This window comes from Montipora foliosa, chromosome 12 (genome assembly GCF_036669935.1).
Source record: "Montipora foliosa isolate CH-2021 chromosome 12, ASM3666993v2, whole genome shotgun sequence".
NCBI lineage: Eukaryota > Metazoa > Cnidaria > Anthozoa > Scleractinia > Acroporidae > Montipora > Montipora foliosa.
Genome location: NC_090880.1, coordinates 35,435,417 through 35,452,916, shown reverse-complemented (window position 1 = coordinate 35,452,916; position 17,500 = coordinate 35,435,417). Strand labels below are relative to the sequence as shown.

At 40.6% G+C, this 17,500-nt stretch overlaps 2 protein-coding genes across 8 annotated transcripts in view; one reads left to right on the top strand and one right to left on the bottom strand.

The window, feature by feature from the left end:
• Positions 1–8,184, top strand: part of LOC137979498 (adenosine receptor A1-like) — a 22,276-nt gene extending 14,092 nt beyond the window's left edge. For 4 of the 7 annotated variants that reach the window (XM_068826766.1, XM_068826764.1, XM_068826767.1 and 1 more), the window contains exons 2-3: positions 462–549; positions 5,714–8,184. In XM_068826766.1, coding sequence (XP_068682867.1) covers positions 5,731–6,825 — 1,095 coding nt within the window. In that variant the 5' untranslated portion in view covers positions 462–549; positions 5,714–5,730 and the 3' untranslated portion in view covers positions 6,826–8,184. Of the gene's footprint in view, positions 1–461; positions 550–1,750; positions 1,871–5,713 lie in introns of those variants that run through there. The other 3 variants (XM_068826768.1, XM_068826769.1, XM_068826770.1) reach the window with 2 other exon arrangements.
• Positions 8,185–8,237: 53 nt separating this feature from the next.
• Positions 8,238–16,787, bottom strand: LOC137979494 (ATP-binding cassette sub-family C member 4-like). Its single transcript, XM_068826753.1, has 7 exons — positions 16,278–16,787; positions 15,369–15,748; positions 13,213–14,558; positions 12,000–12,570; positions 11,415–11,551; positions 10,618–10,979; positions 8,238–10,173 (listed from the first exon to the last, which is right to left on the bottom strand). Exons 1-7 carry the CDS (start codon positions 16,785–16,787, stop codon positions 9,616–9,618), a joined length of 3,864 nt encoding a protein of 1,287 aa, XP_068682854.1. The 3' UTR covers positions 8,238–9,615.
• Between the last annotated feature and the right edge of the window lie 713 nt (positions 16,788–17,500).

The window sequence follows — 17,500 nt, the reverse complement described above, 5'->3', positions numbered from 1 at the left end:
TTTTAGGGATATTTAAGTATCTGTTGATTTTAGTTTATAATAAGAGAGCGTTGAATGACCTTTAGTTCTGTAATTTGGCGCCTGTAATCTAAGGTATTTTGCTTTTTTCTCAACGCTTCATGATCAGTCTCGTGTTTTAGGTTTTTTTAACACGTTTACCGGAAGAAACAGATGCTTTTATGTGAATTGATTTGCCTAAGCAAATGAAGGCTTTGAAGACTCTAGGAAAATTAGCCTCTATATGTCACTTGTTTTCATCATCTCCTAGAATTCGTCAACCGTGACTTTGTCCATTAACCTTCAAGCCTGTGAAATAATATGCCAATATATGTTTTCGCTCGGGTAAAAGCCAAGCCTATACGTGTCCGACATGGAGCTCCTTCGGATTTAGTGCAAGCCATTGATCAGATGTGACAGATATTGTCAGATATATTATCTTTTTTTTCTTTCATGATCCTCAGGACAATTTGAAACGCGGGTGATACGCGTTTACATAGAAAAAGTTGAGGCTATGTTTTGCTCAGACTGCTACAACACGACGACCTAGAGGTAATTTTTAGTTTTCAATTCAATCCATATATTGCTCTTTATCAGACGAGTCCTGGTGCATGACAAATGGAAAAAATGATCGTCAGAATGGTAGAGCTTTCTATGAAGTCCTATGGTTCTTTTAAGCATTCATGTATCTTGTGCGGTCGAATTCAGAGTGTACTGGTAGTGGTAGGTCGTTGGAAAATGGACGGCGATGATTTTTAATGCGCACGAGACACTGAAGACCAGTACACCTTTGATCAAAAGGACTTCACTTTTTGGCTAAAAGCTGCTCTTTGTGCCCTCGTTTCATTAATGACACTGTGCATTTCCTTTCCATGCTTTGCCGTGCAAGACCCAACAACGTAAAATGCAGACAATCTGTGGCTTGTGGAGAACGTCATCACGTGTCTCTCCCAACGTTTAGAACCTTTCATCGCATGATTTTTATCCTTCGAGAGCAAGTGCCTTTTACCAAATCACCTATTAAAGAGTTCAACTAAGAGCGAAATATTAAAAAAAAAGTGAAATTGGTACTTTTGACAAGTCATTCGGGACGATAAAACTGAAAGGCGTCGACGTTTTCCCCAATATTGAACCACAAAGTGACGTCCTATAACCCGGAGATGTCGACAGTGCTCTTTGCTAGTGCCCCGCGATTGTTTACACTAAGGCAATGGCGCGTGATCAGTTTACTTACGTACATATTTTTGTGGCTTATGCCCTCGAGGCTTTTTAGTCATTGTTTCAAATGAACACAACAACATCAGAGAAACTTCGGGTATAAGGAGCCGACCATTTAACTCTTGACGGGGGGTGATTTTGAAAAACAAATTCCTGCAAGCGCTTGTTGGAAGAAAGAACATTGCATGCAACACAAATGAAATAGGAAAAAAAAATCTTGCATTGCTGCAAGCAAGAAAAAAAAAATGTTGCAAAGCTATTTCATCATTCCTGGGGGGCTTTACAAAATCGCAACCATTCCGGATAATCTGCAAGCCAGCGAGCCACTCTGGTTAGCCTATTAAAATGACACATTGATTAGCCTAACTAACACTCTGGTTAGCCTAAACGTCACACCGGTTGGCATACAGTTAGCTTAGGTAGCTTGCGGTTTGCCCTTATAATGAGGGATAAGGGATTTCTTGCTTGCGCGGTTCACATGGCTCCAAGTCATAGGAATCATGCAAGCCATTACGGTTAGCCTAAATTACACATTGGCTAGCCTAGCACTACAGTTAGCCTACAGTTTCTTAGGTAGCTTGCGGTTATTGGGATTTCTGGCTTGCTGGCTCGCACTGTATCCAACCTCGTTAGCTTATCACAAGCAGTAATGGAGGTAAATTTTTTTTATTTGAAGAATCAAGTTTTATTAGACAAAGAAAAATAATTTGTTCATTTTTAATCTTTTCAACCGAAGCATTTTCATGTTATTACTTTCTATTGAAATATCAGGTTTTTGCAATGTCTTATATAATATAAGACAACATATAACAATATAATAACATAACAATAGGTAAATGATGAAATGGTATATGAAATGAATCATATGAACCGCGGATATGAAATCAAGTGAAGCTATGATCTTCGCAGTTATGAACGCAATTTTTACAATTGCGTAGAGAAGCCTGAAAAATTCAGGACTTTAACGGGGTTTGAACGCGTGACCTCGCGATTCCGGTGAGACGCGCTAACCAATTCATTCCTCACGGGACCATTACAACCCACAAATGACCAGCTCCCAACGTCAGTGGCTTCATAGCTCAGTTGGTTAGAGCGTCGCACCGGAATCGCGAGGTCACGGGTTCAAACCCCGTTGAAGTCCTGAATTTCAGGCTTCTCTACGCAATTGTAAAAATTGCGTTCATAACTGCAAAGATCATAGCTTCACTTGATAACAATAGATAATTAACAAATATTAAATGATTCTAAAGAATGACATTCCGAAAACATGTAGCTATACAACAGTCAAGAATGATTTTGTATAGCTTACAACATTTTAAGGCTTTGCAGCTCCATGTTAGACCTATTACTGCAATAACCACAATGTAAATTTAAATACATTCTGTAAATGTAAACACGACACTTTTTTGAGGAAAAAAATCCTGCAGAGAAATGAGGAGAGAAAAAAAATATCCTGCAGAGCAAATACGAGGGAAAAAATATCCTGCCCACCAAGGTTGCTAGAAAAAAAAAACTTGCTGACCAGAAATCCCCCCCCCCCCCCCCCTCAAGAGTTAAATGGTCGGCCCCTAAATTTGGGGGACAAAGACAAAAAGAATACATTGCTGAATCGATGAAACTTTAAGACGAGACAAACAAAATTAAAAGGAGATTTTTTTGTAAGTTTATATGCTTGTGCAAGACAATGATTGTAAACTTGGCTGTGCCGTCGCACGTTTCACCTTAGGCAATCACTTTTGGACGCACTATTCAATGGCCACTAGTCTAATGTGTTTTGGTAATGGATAATAACTTTCCATACGTACAGAATTTGTCACATCTTGGTTTTAGTAGTTGTCAAGTAAGTGTTAATTAACAGAGAAAGTCGTGGCAATTTCAGGACGAGCTTCTTTGTGTGTTTTTTGGAGAGCGAAGGAAAGGTGTCTATTTGAATTTTTAGCTGAAATTGTTAGAGAAAACTTTAGGACTAGAGCCTCACACACTGAATTTATGCCGAGTTGGTTTTCTGCCCTAAAATACTAGCTCAGTCTGTTCATTTTTATTATCAGGTGTTCTCTAAGTGTGTGCTGTCTTTGAAGAAAGACAAGCATCCTTTGTTTGATATGTGTTGCCTTAGCAAACGACAAAATAGACCTAACTGTTTCGTGTTTTGAACGAGCTTTCCATAGAGTTTCGTGTTATAATAAAAGAAACAACATTGTTTGATGGCACTCAATGTGCAAAAGCCGTGTAGCATCATCGTATTGCCTCATCTCCGAAGGTCAGTAGTTATATTTTATCTAAACGGAATCTGTTTTGTTGAACAACACCTCCATACCACACGTTTAACTGAGAAAGGACGTTTACCATAAAAACCGAAAATATGGAACAAAGTATTTCTAAAGTTGTCTTTAGGCCATCCTCTTTTGTTTCCGTCTAGCGTCGTCCGATCGACCCAAATTTTTGCCATTTTCAAAAAACAATGTAACGACGTAGTTAAACCATTTTTATGTCGCATAGGAGTTTCCATGGTTGATCCTTTTTCCCAGTTTGTCTTAATTTTAGAATAACATCAACCAAATTTTCCCCCATATTGATTTTGGGTTCACGTCATGTTGTTTTTCAGGCTCCGCAGCGATGATGCTGACGTAGTAGGCCTCCTATTCCGAGACTTCTTGTGATTTTTTTAGGTTTTTGTTTTTTTTTTCGATCCGACCGACCGACCCAATATTAGGAAACGCATTCGACACTAAACGAAAAAAAAAAGTGGGGGGGGGGGGGGGTGGGATGGTCTTAGCTTAGTTTAAAAAAGTAATGCAAGCGAGATCTTTGATTTGGTGCCAAAAGTTTGTGGTTTTCAGGTATTGCTAAATTTCGGGAGGGGTTTAATTTAAAAATCTTCTCCGTGATATTTTTAACCAAGCAGAAGCAGAAGAAAACCGTTTGTGAATTGCTTGTACGAATTGCCGCCCTCAGCGCCGGTTGCGTGCCTGAACTGCTTAGCACTGTCACGATGACCGAAAACCGCGGAAAGTTTGGTTTCGCCTTGTCGCGTTTCGTGATAAATTGTTTAAAAAATAATGTAACAAGCTCTTTTTTTCAGACTGTACTGTGAGGCACATCCCGCTTAATTGTTTTCCTTTCATTGCATTTTTATCTAGATGCTTTAATCAGGCAACAAAAACAGAATTTTACATTTAGCGAGCTTTACTATAAAATACAGCAAACTTAACTGACCAATTTTATAAAATAATTACGCGCACTCTCATTGGTCAACAGCTGTGTTTAGATGAGAGTATGGAAACATGGCTGTGACATCACACGAATTTTGATTGGCTATGTATTGTCAGACGCTCGTTTTGATTGGTTGGTAGGAAATATGAGCGTCTGTCATGAAAATCTATTTCAATCAAGAAGTAAAAAAAACAGCATTTTCCTTCATTTGTTCAATTATCTTTTTTAAAAATATTATGAAGGCAATAGAGGACTTTTTTCCGTGGTCCATAGCCTCACGAGGGGGAGTTGGGAGAATTCCGGCGAGACATTTGTGCAAACCCGAGACGCAGTCGAGGGTTTGCATAACTGTCTCGAATTCTCCCAACTGCCCCGAGTGTTTAGATGAGGCTATGGAAAATGTCCTCTATTGCTTAAATACAGACTTAAATTGGCCAATCCCCATAAGGGCTTTTCAGGGTCAATGAAACGAATTAACAGAATACGCTAACAACAACTTTTTTAAGAATCCCCAGCTGCATTTTTGACAAAATGTAAACTTCAGCCTGATTTTTGCAATAAACGCAAAGCAAAATCTCGCCGATAGCAAATGGCAAGTTGCTGGTTGGTTTCTTTCTCTCTTGAGAAATTACGTGATGCCTGTGCATAACAAGACAAAAATGCGCCGAAAACAAACAAGTTTTGTTTTGTCATTCATCGAGATACCTCTTCAAGGAAAGTAAATTTCACTGTGAAAACTAGCAAAAAACGCTGCACTTACTGGTGGATAGGGTTCTTGCCGTTGAGACAATATCGGAGTCACGTGACTTTTAGACGTTGCGGTTTGTGGTAAAGGAGGAAAAACGTCAATAAATGAACGAATAGTTGAGTTTGGAAAATTGATGGCTTATTTCAAACAACCGATTTATAAAGTTAACCAAATTACTCTACTTAGTATAGAAACATTACGATGTTCTATTACAACTTGTGACAACCTAATATACAATTTTTCTCCAACCTAAAGATTGTTGATGATAAATGCACGTCAAACAATTTATTACATTGCAATATTTTGCCAAGAAGGTATACGTTTCTGTTCAAAACCTCATTCAGGTCAGTTCTAGAGGGTATTGAATCTGTGCAACAAAGATCATTAAAATTGCTGCTTTGATAAAGATCATTGAAATGAAGGCGTGAATCTTTTGTATAGTCGATCAGCAACGCATTCTGAAGTGTCGCATTAAGACATTTCTCAATTAATATTTTAGTAAATGACAATATGTACTCTATTATGTTCTCTTTTCAGATTAAACATAACCAGAGATGACAAGAGTTAAGTGTTTGTCTGTCAATTCTTCGGTTGAGATGCATCTGAGTAACACTACCTTCATTAAAGGAACGCCGACATCTCCTACATTAGCGAACGATGGAGCTGAAATTATAGTCTCAACAGTTATGTATGTTATACTGGGTTTGCTAATAGTTATTGGGAACATTCTCGTCATTGCAGCATTCAAGTCGAACCTACGACTTCGGAGTATTAACAACACATTTCTTGTCGGACTGGCCATATCTGACTTGTTGGTCGGGCTAATATCAATCCCACTTTGGATTTATATCTCGACGTGTGAACATTACAAAATTTGTATCCAAGAAGTTAAGGTGTTAACGTTATATTTAACATTGGACATATTCACTGGCTGTGCTTCAGTTCTGCAGTTAACTGCAATCAGTATCGAACGGTATCTGGCAATAACACGCCCAATAAGCCACCGATCGTATTCGGTTTGGACATACTACGCAATGATTGCAGCTGCATGGATTTTTGCATTCATCATAGCAGGTCTCTTTCCCGTGCAGTATGGGAAGTGGCAGAAGCCCTACAGCATTATTCTCGTAACCACGTGTTTCGCTTTTCCAGCGTTGGTTATCCTAACAGTTTACGGCATCATTTTTCAGACTGTCAGAGGTACTGCACGAGCACGGGTCCATCCGGCGGAAGCGGTCAGAAGACCTGCGCAGAACGAGACAAAGATTGCTGTGACCATTGCGTTAATCACAGGACTGTTCGTGATTGCTTGGCTTCCGTTTGTCATTGTAAACATGCTGGGAGAGTTCTGTATTTCCTGTTTGCCGCCTTATCCATACATACTGAGGCTGGTTCGGTTTGTTAAGTGGATGCATTATTCCAACAGTATGGTGAATCCACTGGTTTACGCTTATAGGAACAGAGAAATGAGAAAGACCTTCAAGCGACTTCTCTGTTGGTTCTATTGCTCACATGATAACATGAACGGTCCTAGAGCCTCCATACGGACTGTGAGGAATCGTCAATTTGTGATACCAGAGCAGCATTTGGATGGAAACAGGGAAATCCGCAGGGAACCCAAGAAATTCAGACGAACTGTTTCTGTGTAGAACCGACTCGAGAATCACTGGGCTAGAAAGTGAATTAGCTAATACAAATGCTTTTGCTTTAGCCTGTTGCAGGCTCTCAGATAGTAGGGAAAGAGAAAAAAATGCGAGCGAAAAATGAGGCGACCTCGACCCAAGCCCCCATTCGCTTTTCCCACGCAGTCGTTTTCGTTTTCCCAACTATCTGGGAGCCTGGAACACGATACCGGCCGGCTTGTCATGAACTCGCAAGATAACAGTTTCTCAGTTGGCTTGGTGGCTCAATTAGTAGAGCACTGCACCAGTGTCACAGCGTTTTGTGTTCCCCCGAACACAAGTGTTGTGTGACACCACAAGTGGCACAAGTGTTGTGTGACACACGTATCGCAGAGGTCAGTGGTTCAAATCCCGTTCAATTGTTATTTTTTCAAGCTTTTCTTTTGTTACTGCTACTGCTCAAGTAACGTTTATAACTGCCACAGTCTGAAAAAATCTTAACACACCAGTTTATTCATATAGAGCAAGTAGATCCCCTAGGTAGAACGTCAGTAAGCACCGACATTATTTTTATTGGAGAGATAGACCAAATCAGTTGACTCAAATGTTGTACCCAATTCAAACCCTTTGGAAATAAGACGTTATGTTCCAGGTGATAGGTCTTTTGCAACAAACGATCACGTGGTACAAAATCCGCCATACTGGAGGGCAAGGTCATTATTATTCCCCCACTGGGACATTAAAACAAAGAGACCTGAACCAGTCAAGCTTGACTTGCCTTTGTTTTAATGGAATAATAATGAGCTTGCCCTCCAGCATGGCGAATTTTGTACCATGTGATCGTTAGTTGCAAAAGGCCTATTCCATATCATAAATGTGAATGCTGCATTGTAATGCAAATACAATGCACAAATAATCTCAGCCCCGGGAGATTTGAATTGGACGCAACATTGAGTTACCCGATTGGGTCAATTTCACGGGAGACCATTCTCGTTCCAGCGCCGCCTGACCCTCTTCTCCGCCAGAGGCTGAGCGCGAGAACTGGTTATCGTGCTCAGTCTCTGGTGACTAAAAAGGCTGGGCGGGACTGGGGATGAAAATGAAGTGAAACGGCAGACGACTGGATGTTGGTTGTCAGAGCCTCCAAAAGCATGAAAATTCTCTTTCTTAATACTCGATCTACTTGAGACGTCGCACAATATCTGTCCCTAACGAGAAAGGGGGGAGTTAAAATAAAACATATTCATTTGGTTTTTGTTAAAAGGTAAATTTTTGCCAAGCATATATCGATTTGGGAAAAGGAAAGGAAAGGAAGGGAACTTTATTTTAAGTGTCTAGTCGTTCTGGTGCCGGAGCACTAATAGGGGACACTGTAAACTGAAATCAACAATTAACACAAATCAAACGTTGGTTTTTGAGGATAGGGGAAACCGGAGTACCCGGAGAAAATATCTCGGTGCAGAGCACAGAACCAATAAACTTAACCCACTTATGACACCGAGTCTGGGAATCGAACCCAGACCACATTGGTGGAAGGCGAGTGCTCTCACCACTGCGCCATCCCTGCAGTAGTGAAGTCTGAGGAGTAGCCGCAAGGCTCAGCCAAGGTGGATCTCGCCCACGCCTCGGACTGAAAACTCTTCCCTTATCTCGCGCTCTGGAATTACCACAGAGCTTCATTAGCACGATAATCATTCGAATATCGTGATCGAAAGGTCGTAGGTTCAGTTACTGCAAAAAAGCAATCGGGTTTTTTCCCGGGCATTCCTGTGTTACCATCGATTAATAAATTCCTTCTTTATATGATCTCCATGTACACAATATGCACAGGTAGTTGACACAACATGCAAGAAGCGTTTCACACAAGGAAAATCACACATCTCTATATCTTGTAAGGTATGCCTATTGACACTAGTTTACAAAATGACATAGAAATATAGTGCCCTCTCGTTATCATGACGAGACATTCAAAAAATAATCTGACTGCGGTTAGGTAATATTTGACCGACGACGAATAGAGAACACTCTAAAATAAGGAAATGTTGCCTTTTTAATTCAAAATTGTTCCGAATTATTAAGAAAAGATGAAAAAACATCGCTAATTCCATTCAGGTTATAATGTAATGCAAATACGATCACTCTGTTTACAGGAGCTGCCCAAAGGACAGAATAATTTATGTAAAATTCTAAGTTAATTAATCTCCTTGCACCTGCAAAGCAGGTTTAAAAGGAAGCAACGGATAGTGGGAAGGTTTAACCGATATACTTTGTTTACCAGGTCACTGCGTTCGGTCAAAACGTTGGGACTGGAATGAGCCCGCCAATATCAATGTGGGCATTTCATTACGCATATATGACAAAGAACTACCATAACCCCAGTCGACATTGGTCAGAACAAATCCGCCAAAATCATGACGAGCACATACTGAAAAAAAAAAACGTTTTGATATTCATACCTCTCAAAATTTTCGATTTTTTTATCTTCACCTTTCTAGATGCCCGGTGTAGCATCTGTCAGATGGTTTGCTTCTGACCTGGTTAATTATTAAACTGATCAATATTTCTGGCCTTGAAGTGCCATGTAAGCCACACTTCATATCATTTTAAATGAAGCGAAAACCAGACTTTCGCGGAGCCATTCCAATCCCAACCGATCCAAAATTACAATTCAAGGAAGATCTTAGGTACAATGAAGAAAAAACAATTAAAAAACGCCTCGCTTTGCCATACCGTCTTTTGCTATCGAAAAATATCATAGAAAAACCTAACTAATAACAATAAATGCATTTAATGACTTTTGCATAAATTACCACAATGTTAACGTGCTCTATTTAAGTTAAAGATCTCAACAAGACGAGAGAAGTGTCCATTGTTTTTTTGAAGAAGGACTCGAGGGTTATCAAATTCCACCACTCTTCCCTGATCCATAACCAATACTTTATCATACTCCATGATAGTGTTCAGTCGATGCGCTATGGTCAGTACAGTAGAATCCTCAAATCTGCTGTGTATTACTTCTTGAATCAGACGATCTGTTCTATAATCTACATTAGCAGTTGCTTCGTCGAGTATAATGATTTTGCTCTTTTGCAACAGAGCACGAGCTAAACAAACCAGTTGACGTTCACCAACACTAAAATTACTACCAGATTCTTTGACTTTGAATTCCAATTGACCCGGTAATGCTTGTACGATGCTATTCATTCGAACCTCCTCTAAAGCATTCCACAGGTCAACGTCCTTGTGTACACCGAAAGGGTCAAGGTTTGACCTCAAACTGCCACTAAAGAGAACAGGATCCTGGGTGATCACTGCCATGGATCGACGCGATGCTTGAAGATTGATATCTCTTAAATTCACACCATCTACGATTACCTGTTAGAAAGAGAAAAAGCAATTGGAAAAGCATTTGAATATAGAAATTTAGCTTTTTCAGGCATGCAACCAAGAAAAAAAAAATTGACCAATTTGTGTGAATCGACAAGAGAATGTTTTAAAGGAATACAGCTACCATGGGCACAAATATGGCCGACATGCTGAGGACATTGATGCGGTTATTGCAACAACTTTATTTGAAGTGCGGTTTATTGACGAAAGAGAGACATGATCCTCGCACTTTAATATCTGCACAAACATGAAAGCAATTGTCATGACCCCCTGCTGCGATGCTGGTGCAATGAGCTTTGAAGCCACTCAGTTGGGATCATCGAATCCCGTTGGAGTCACCTCAATTTTTCAGATTTCTATAATAGACAATTGCTTTAATTGGCCATCTTAATTAATGCGAGGATCATTTTTCTCTTTTGCCTTTTCTCTTACTCTGCCGCTTGGCTCCGGCATTCGAAACAAGGCAGCTACAATGGATGATTTTCCAGCTCCAGTACGACCAACTACGCCAACTTTCTCTTTTGCAGCTATGTTGACGCTTATTCCTTTTAGCGTGTTTGGCGTTCCTTTCAAGTAACTCAATGACAAGTCCTGTAATGTCAAGGATCCCTTTGTGGGCCATTCTTGCGGTGGAAGCTGGCCTGTGTTGTACCCAGGCTCTACCTCGATATCAGCATACGCGACCACTCTTTCCACTGACGTCATGAAATTCTCTGTCTCCGAGGCAACACGGATGCCATACTGTGAGCTTTCCAATGTTTCGGCTGCGAATGTCAAGGACATTCCTGCCAAAGCTGAAACCAAATGGAAAACGCCTTAATGGAACAAAACAAAAAGAGAAGGAGTTTACGTGTTAATGGGGCTTACGTAAAAGTAATAAGTGCATCTCTAGATTTCCTTAAGGTCAGTGGTTTCGTGCACAGATTGGGCTGATCAGTCACAGAGGAACACATAACTGGTGAACTCATTATCATTGGTCACCGTCGAAACTGACAGACGAACAACAACAGAGATTCCTTTTAAAAAGGAAGTCAGCTTCGTTTTAAAGCCTCGGCCAAACGCAAAACACCATTTCGAATTTCAAGTTATTGTGATCGAAGGCTCCCGGCGCCGATGCGAACGAGTGACGAGATGCACTTCTGCTCTTACTTCAGCTAAAAATAGTCTAATTGTATTTCGCATGTTCCAGAGACCGGACTCGACGTTTCCTATGCAACTTATCCACTCACCTGGGTTCTGCGTAGCAAATAAAGCACCTGCTGAAACAGAAGTCACAAGTAAATTACTCAGTGCATCTCCTCGTATACCGAGCCAGCGTGTTGAAGCACTCAGCATTATCAGAGCAGACGTATTCTTGTCTTGATACCTGCAGTAAGTGAAAATAACAATAAGTTTTTTCCGTTAATTTTTTACCCCGGTTGAACACAGCTCTTACATGAGCTTTTGGTGACTTCGTGTAGACGTCACAAAGTGCATCCCCAACTGTGACAACACAGCCGCCACACAACGAAATTTGCAATACTTGGTGTAGGTGTCACAAAGTGACCCTCTAACCATCCAGATTGGTGGAAGAGAAGGGGTGGGGGTACGTTTCTATATACCAGCAGTCTCATTGTCTTAGCTTTACACAAAAGCCGAGGGCCCTAGAGCGAGGCACCAAACTTAAGTTTCTAACTTCAGGGGGCGCTTGAGGCGGAGGTCTCTAAATTTACTTCAATGTTTGCAATGGATTTGCATCCTAGAACTAAAATTCGACTTGAAACATGACTGACAAGCTTATTTAATAAGCATTAAATTTTAATAATGTTACTAACTTGTAAAATTTTTTAAGGAACTCTTCTTCCATTTTTGACGAACGAATCACTTCCAGTCCTGTCAAAGTATCAGCGATGAGTGAATATACTGGACTGCATGTCACTGCCTCAAGTCGTCTGAGTTCTCGTGAAGATTTCAGATAATATTTAGCAAGGTAAACGAAGACTGCTGTTAGTGGAGCACAGACGATGAACAGCCAGATATTTGTGGTCGCTGAAAGTATGATAGCACTGGCAAAGTACAGACAAAGCTGAACCGCAAAGAGAGAGATTGTCGGAAGCTGATCGTCCATGTTTCCAGTATCTCTTGAGAAACGGTTTAAAACGCGTCCCACAGGGTTCGTGTCAAAGAAAAGGACTGGTGCTTTGATAACCGCATGTGTCATCTTGTTGTGGAGATTTTCGGAAGCTTTAAGAGCAGTGAGGAAGAAGCAAAATGAGGAAGCTGTCGTAAGAACCAAAGAAACCGTTACAATTCCTCCGTACATCAACAGCGTGATGTAATTTCGCTGTTGTTCATAGGGCATCTCCATCATAATTGTAAGCCACCAGTAGGGGCCAATCCCCAATACTGCAAAGAAAAAAAAAAGGCAGGTTATCGTTGGTCGCAATAAATTCCAATTCCAAAACTCTATATAGTTTTCAGTCAAACATCTAACTCGTAATCGGAAAATCATTCTTGGTAGTTCGACTCCTGTAAGTAATGTTCCGATTACATCCGAGTTTTTCCGAATCACGATAGAAATTGCATGCGATTATTAATATCATGCTTGCAACTGAGAAAAACGTCCTATCTGTGATTGATCGAGCGATAAGCCTCTCCCGTGTTATATAGTTTGATTGACAAGCAGGTGATCATTTGACCAATCACAGGGAAATGATGTGTTTTACGTTAAGCGTTTCTATAGTAACGACAGAGTACTACGTTCAAGTAGTTACTGACAAACGTCCATGGACTTTTCAGTGGTAGCGATTATAAAGGCGGACGAAAAAAGGCAAACTAATAGAAAGCGACGATATAAAGAATCAAGGACTTCGCCTAGCCTACGCCGATCAAAGATTTTCCTCACACTGGACGACCGGAATGAGGAAAAATCTCTTCGACGCTCTTCGTCCGGGATGCCGGCTACAAAGGCCTTGAAGTATGCCCGTGAATACTTCGTCCCGTCCCTTTTGACAGTTCTTGCGTCTCGAAGGATATTTTTCTCCTTACCTTGGACAAAGGCAAAGAAGACAGCAAGGCTAAGTATCCCGGCAACTGGTAACGCAGCTCTCCAATATTTCCAGTACAACTGCCATTTGACAGCTCCAATCATTCTTTCTTCCTCCTCTTCTTTCAAGTCTACTCTATCGGGATTTTCATCAACAGGATTGAATTCATCGTAAGTTCCCTCTTCACCAAGAACTTTAAGGATGTCATCTGTCTGTGAATCTGACCGTCCTTGAGACAAAGTGGAGATGAGCCTTAAACGTTGCCTTCGCATTTCACTGTAGGTACCTTGGAAAACCAGGCAACCATTTTGGAGGATAATCATGTTGTCTGTATGTTTGAGAAATTGCACTTGATGGGTGACCAAAATACGTAGTCTCCCAACTAAGAATTTCTTAATGCACCTTTCAAACAATTGTTTGCTGACTTTGGCATCGACTGCACTGAGTGGATCATCCATTAAGTAAATATCGGCATCTGAGTACATCGCGCGTGCTAAACTTAATCGTGCCCGCTGACCGCCACTTAGGATCACACCGCGTTGTCCAATCTCGGTCAAATCGCGTTTTGGGAAAGTTCTTAAGTCCTTCTCAAGGTCGCAAACTTTAAGAATCTTCTGGTACTTGTCTTCAATAAAGGGCATACCGAATGTGATGTTCTCTCGCATTGTACCAGAGAAGACCCAAGGCATCTGAGCAACGTAGGCGATTTTGCCAATGCAAGTTACGTGTCCAGTAAATACTGGAAGTTCTCCTAACATGTTCATCAATAGAGATGTCTTTCCACTTCCAACGGATCCAGCGATGCCTAAAAGTTGTCCACGAGTAACTTTCAGCGATAAGTTCTGTAAGGCCGGACGCTCTGATGTCGAAGTCCAATAACAGCTCACATCATCCAAAGAAGCGTATGCTTGGATGGGTCGAGATGCGTCGTCACGTTTTTGAACGCTGACCAAAGACGGTTTTCCACCTTTTAAGCTGTCATGTCTAAATAATGGCGATTTGTATCGCCTCCCTTTGAAGTAAGCTATGAGCGGAGTCGATGTGAAGTTTGGGTCTCGTGGAGGCCATGTCAAAACGGCCTTTTTTTCGATCAATTTCTGCATTCTGTCACAAGCTGTTTTCGCATCTGCCAAATAAACTAAGCACTCTCCAATGAAGATTGACACGAAAAACTTCACGTTAGCATAAATGGATAGCAAAGTGAAAACTTTGAATGACGTGAGTGAGTGCCCAGTCAGGAGTAAGGTTAAGATGGAGACGCATCCTGCAATGGAATTACTGGTGAAGAAAAGCGCGTAAACAGTGGAAATGATAAATCCTCGAATTCGAATCAAGGAGATTTCTTGTCTGAAACAAATAAAACATTGTCAAGTTAAATATATTTTAAAAAAAGACAAAAATAAATGGCTTCGCTTAAGTCAAGAGTGAATTAGATGAGAGTGTTGTTATGGCATGGGTGGGGTGGGTGGGCTCCCCAGCACAGTCACAAATGAGTCTATTTTTAGAATACCCGTTCCCGCAAAAATCAGTTGTCATGTCCCTGAAAAAAAACATGGCAGAAGCAGTCACGCGTGACATGCATGGCTTCTTCTGATTGGTTAAAATTGGTGCCTCTTTGTTTCGCGCACAAAGTGTATCTAAAAATAAATCTATTTGTGACTGTGCTAGGACAAGGCCGCAAACTTGTCTTGACACTACCACATTTGTTTTGCTCGGTATCTTTTTACTATTAGAGACAATTAGTTTAAAAATCTGGGAGAAACGACTGTCCTGGCATGCGCAATTTACACTTCCGGTATTTCGTCCGTGGAATGCTCTCCCACAATCGTTGGAGTTAGTCCATAATATAGTTGCCTTAAGCGATTATCAAGGATTACTGGTAGCAAATTCCTCACTCTTGAGATTGCAATGAAAAAGGTGGGAAATTATGACACTGTTAAATGCATATCAGTCACATTAACACAAAAGTTTCGTCGATCTGATTTTCTTTGCTCAAATGTCAAAAATAGATCAACCAAAGCGTTCAGTTGGTAGTTTTTACCAATAGGTGTGTCCCTAAAACCATTCTGTTGCTCTGTGTATCGATGTTGTTACAATTTAAAGTAAAATATACCAAAAACACTTGTCAAAACATTGAGCTAAATATTATATGCAAACCTTCTTATTTGTTCAACCATGTCTTTGTATTTGAATTCCCATGCATACATTTTCACGATCCGGATTCCAGCAACGATTTCTTTCATGATCTCCAATCGCTTGTCTGTTTGTGCGGCAGCTTTCTTTCGAACGATCCCTGCCTTACGAGCTCCAATTGCTTCAAGAACAGAAAGAAAGAGAAACACGCAAACGCCGATCAAAGCTTGCCAGGCCACAAGATACCACACGAGAACTAAAGATATAGCGATGTCCAATGCAACAAACGAGAAAGCAAAACCACCATAACCCATGCGCACGATGGCTTGAGCGTCATTGGATACAAGATTAATGGTGTTCTCCGAAACGCTGTCTTGTAGGACACATCTATTTAGAGAGAGAATCTGAAAGAAAACAGCAACAATGAAAAGGGGGGACGAATGCAATTGATGACAAATATCACACGTGGAGTTTTCATTTCTACAAATGTTATTATGAACGGCTGCCGCGACAACACGAACCCTGTTTCTTCCATAGCCAATGTTTTTTTCCGTTGGCACTGAAATAATTCGAGCGACCCAAAATTACCGGACCGGGTTTGTTCTTTTTTATTCTGTCATCTTGTTTGCCTGAAAGAACTGATTGCTTATATTATAAATGAAAAATCACCATCCTATTTGTCCTATTCTCGTTTTCACATTAGGTCAGGGATGCCATGGCCGGTGCCCCTAAACAAAGAACGACAGCGGCCATGTTTGTGTCCCGACGCAATCCTCAGTCCAGGACTGATTGAACTCTGTTCTTATGCAAACGTTTTTATTTTTGTTTTCGTTGAAAACTTGAATGATAACCAACAACAATTGGTTTTTTGACAAATGTGATTGAGTATGATAATTTAAAGATATTTTAAAAGTTGCATGACGTAATACATACCTTTTTATATAGAAGCCCAATCAGTGCAACGTTAAGCTTGATAGCTATCATTTTGGCGCGAAAATATCCTTGACTCAACAGAAGTGACCGCGCGATAGAAGCTAATGAAATGAAAATGACCAATGGAAAAGTGTACGCGTAATTAAGCTCTGCTGAAATGCTTTTCAAAAAGAACCACAAGAAGAGAGGGAGAAGATTAAATGCAAAAGAATATAATATCCTCAGGATAATCACAGTGATGAAGTCTTTGAATGAAATAATCCGCATCATGGCTCTCCACAGTCGAGGCTTGCTGCCATTTTGCAAGGACGCTCTCTTCTCGTCAATCCATTCCCTTTCCAATGAACAAACAAGCTGGTCAGACTGAAATTGCGTTTCTAGTGGAAACAAATGCTTTTCCTCCAGCGGCTGTTGACTACCGATTTTAAGGACATCACCCATCCAGGAGAAGGTCAAGCGAGATAAAAAGCTTGCTGTTGCTCTGGGATTTTGATTTGTAACACTCTCCATCACTGACTCACTCAGCACCGGATTCTTCGCTTTTTCGAAAGTGCTCCTGAAACAGAAGTTCAACTACTTTAGTCGTTTATAACTTAAGTGCAGATGGTTGTGGTTGTTTCACTCCTGTTGGATATGCAACCGTTGGAACCTTGTTCATTTTTCATATCTGACTTTGATTTCAGGTCCTCATTAGTAATACTAGAGAGATTAGTTCGAATTGGTGGCTTTGAGACGGGAAAAAATATCCGGCATTAAACTCTTCGACTGAACTTCCGTTGTTGCAACAAATTACACCATGAATAGGCTAGTTTCGAATTGTGCAGCAACAAAAGAACAGAGTCGAGGTTCAGGGGAATAATTAGCATTTTGTATTGTTCAGAACAAAGGAAAATGCAAATTATTCCCCTGAACCTCGACTCTGTTCTTTTGTTGCTGAACAATTCGAAACTAACTTATTGTACCGGGAAGGAGAGGAGGTGAGGCCATTGAGTAAAAAAGATTAAAGAACCAACTTAATAGTTAATGTTTTCGTTTTTCTCAGTTAAGTCGACAGACCCGTGACCGTGATGAAACCCGCTTGACACAATGCCCTCCTGATTAAGTTTGGACAGATAAAAATAAAAAGATAGACAGTTTGCATAAATGGGAGGGAAAACTTGAATACTTATGCACCCAAAGCCTTTTAAACATAGTTGGGAAATCTCTGGTATCGAAACGACAAG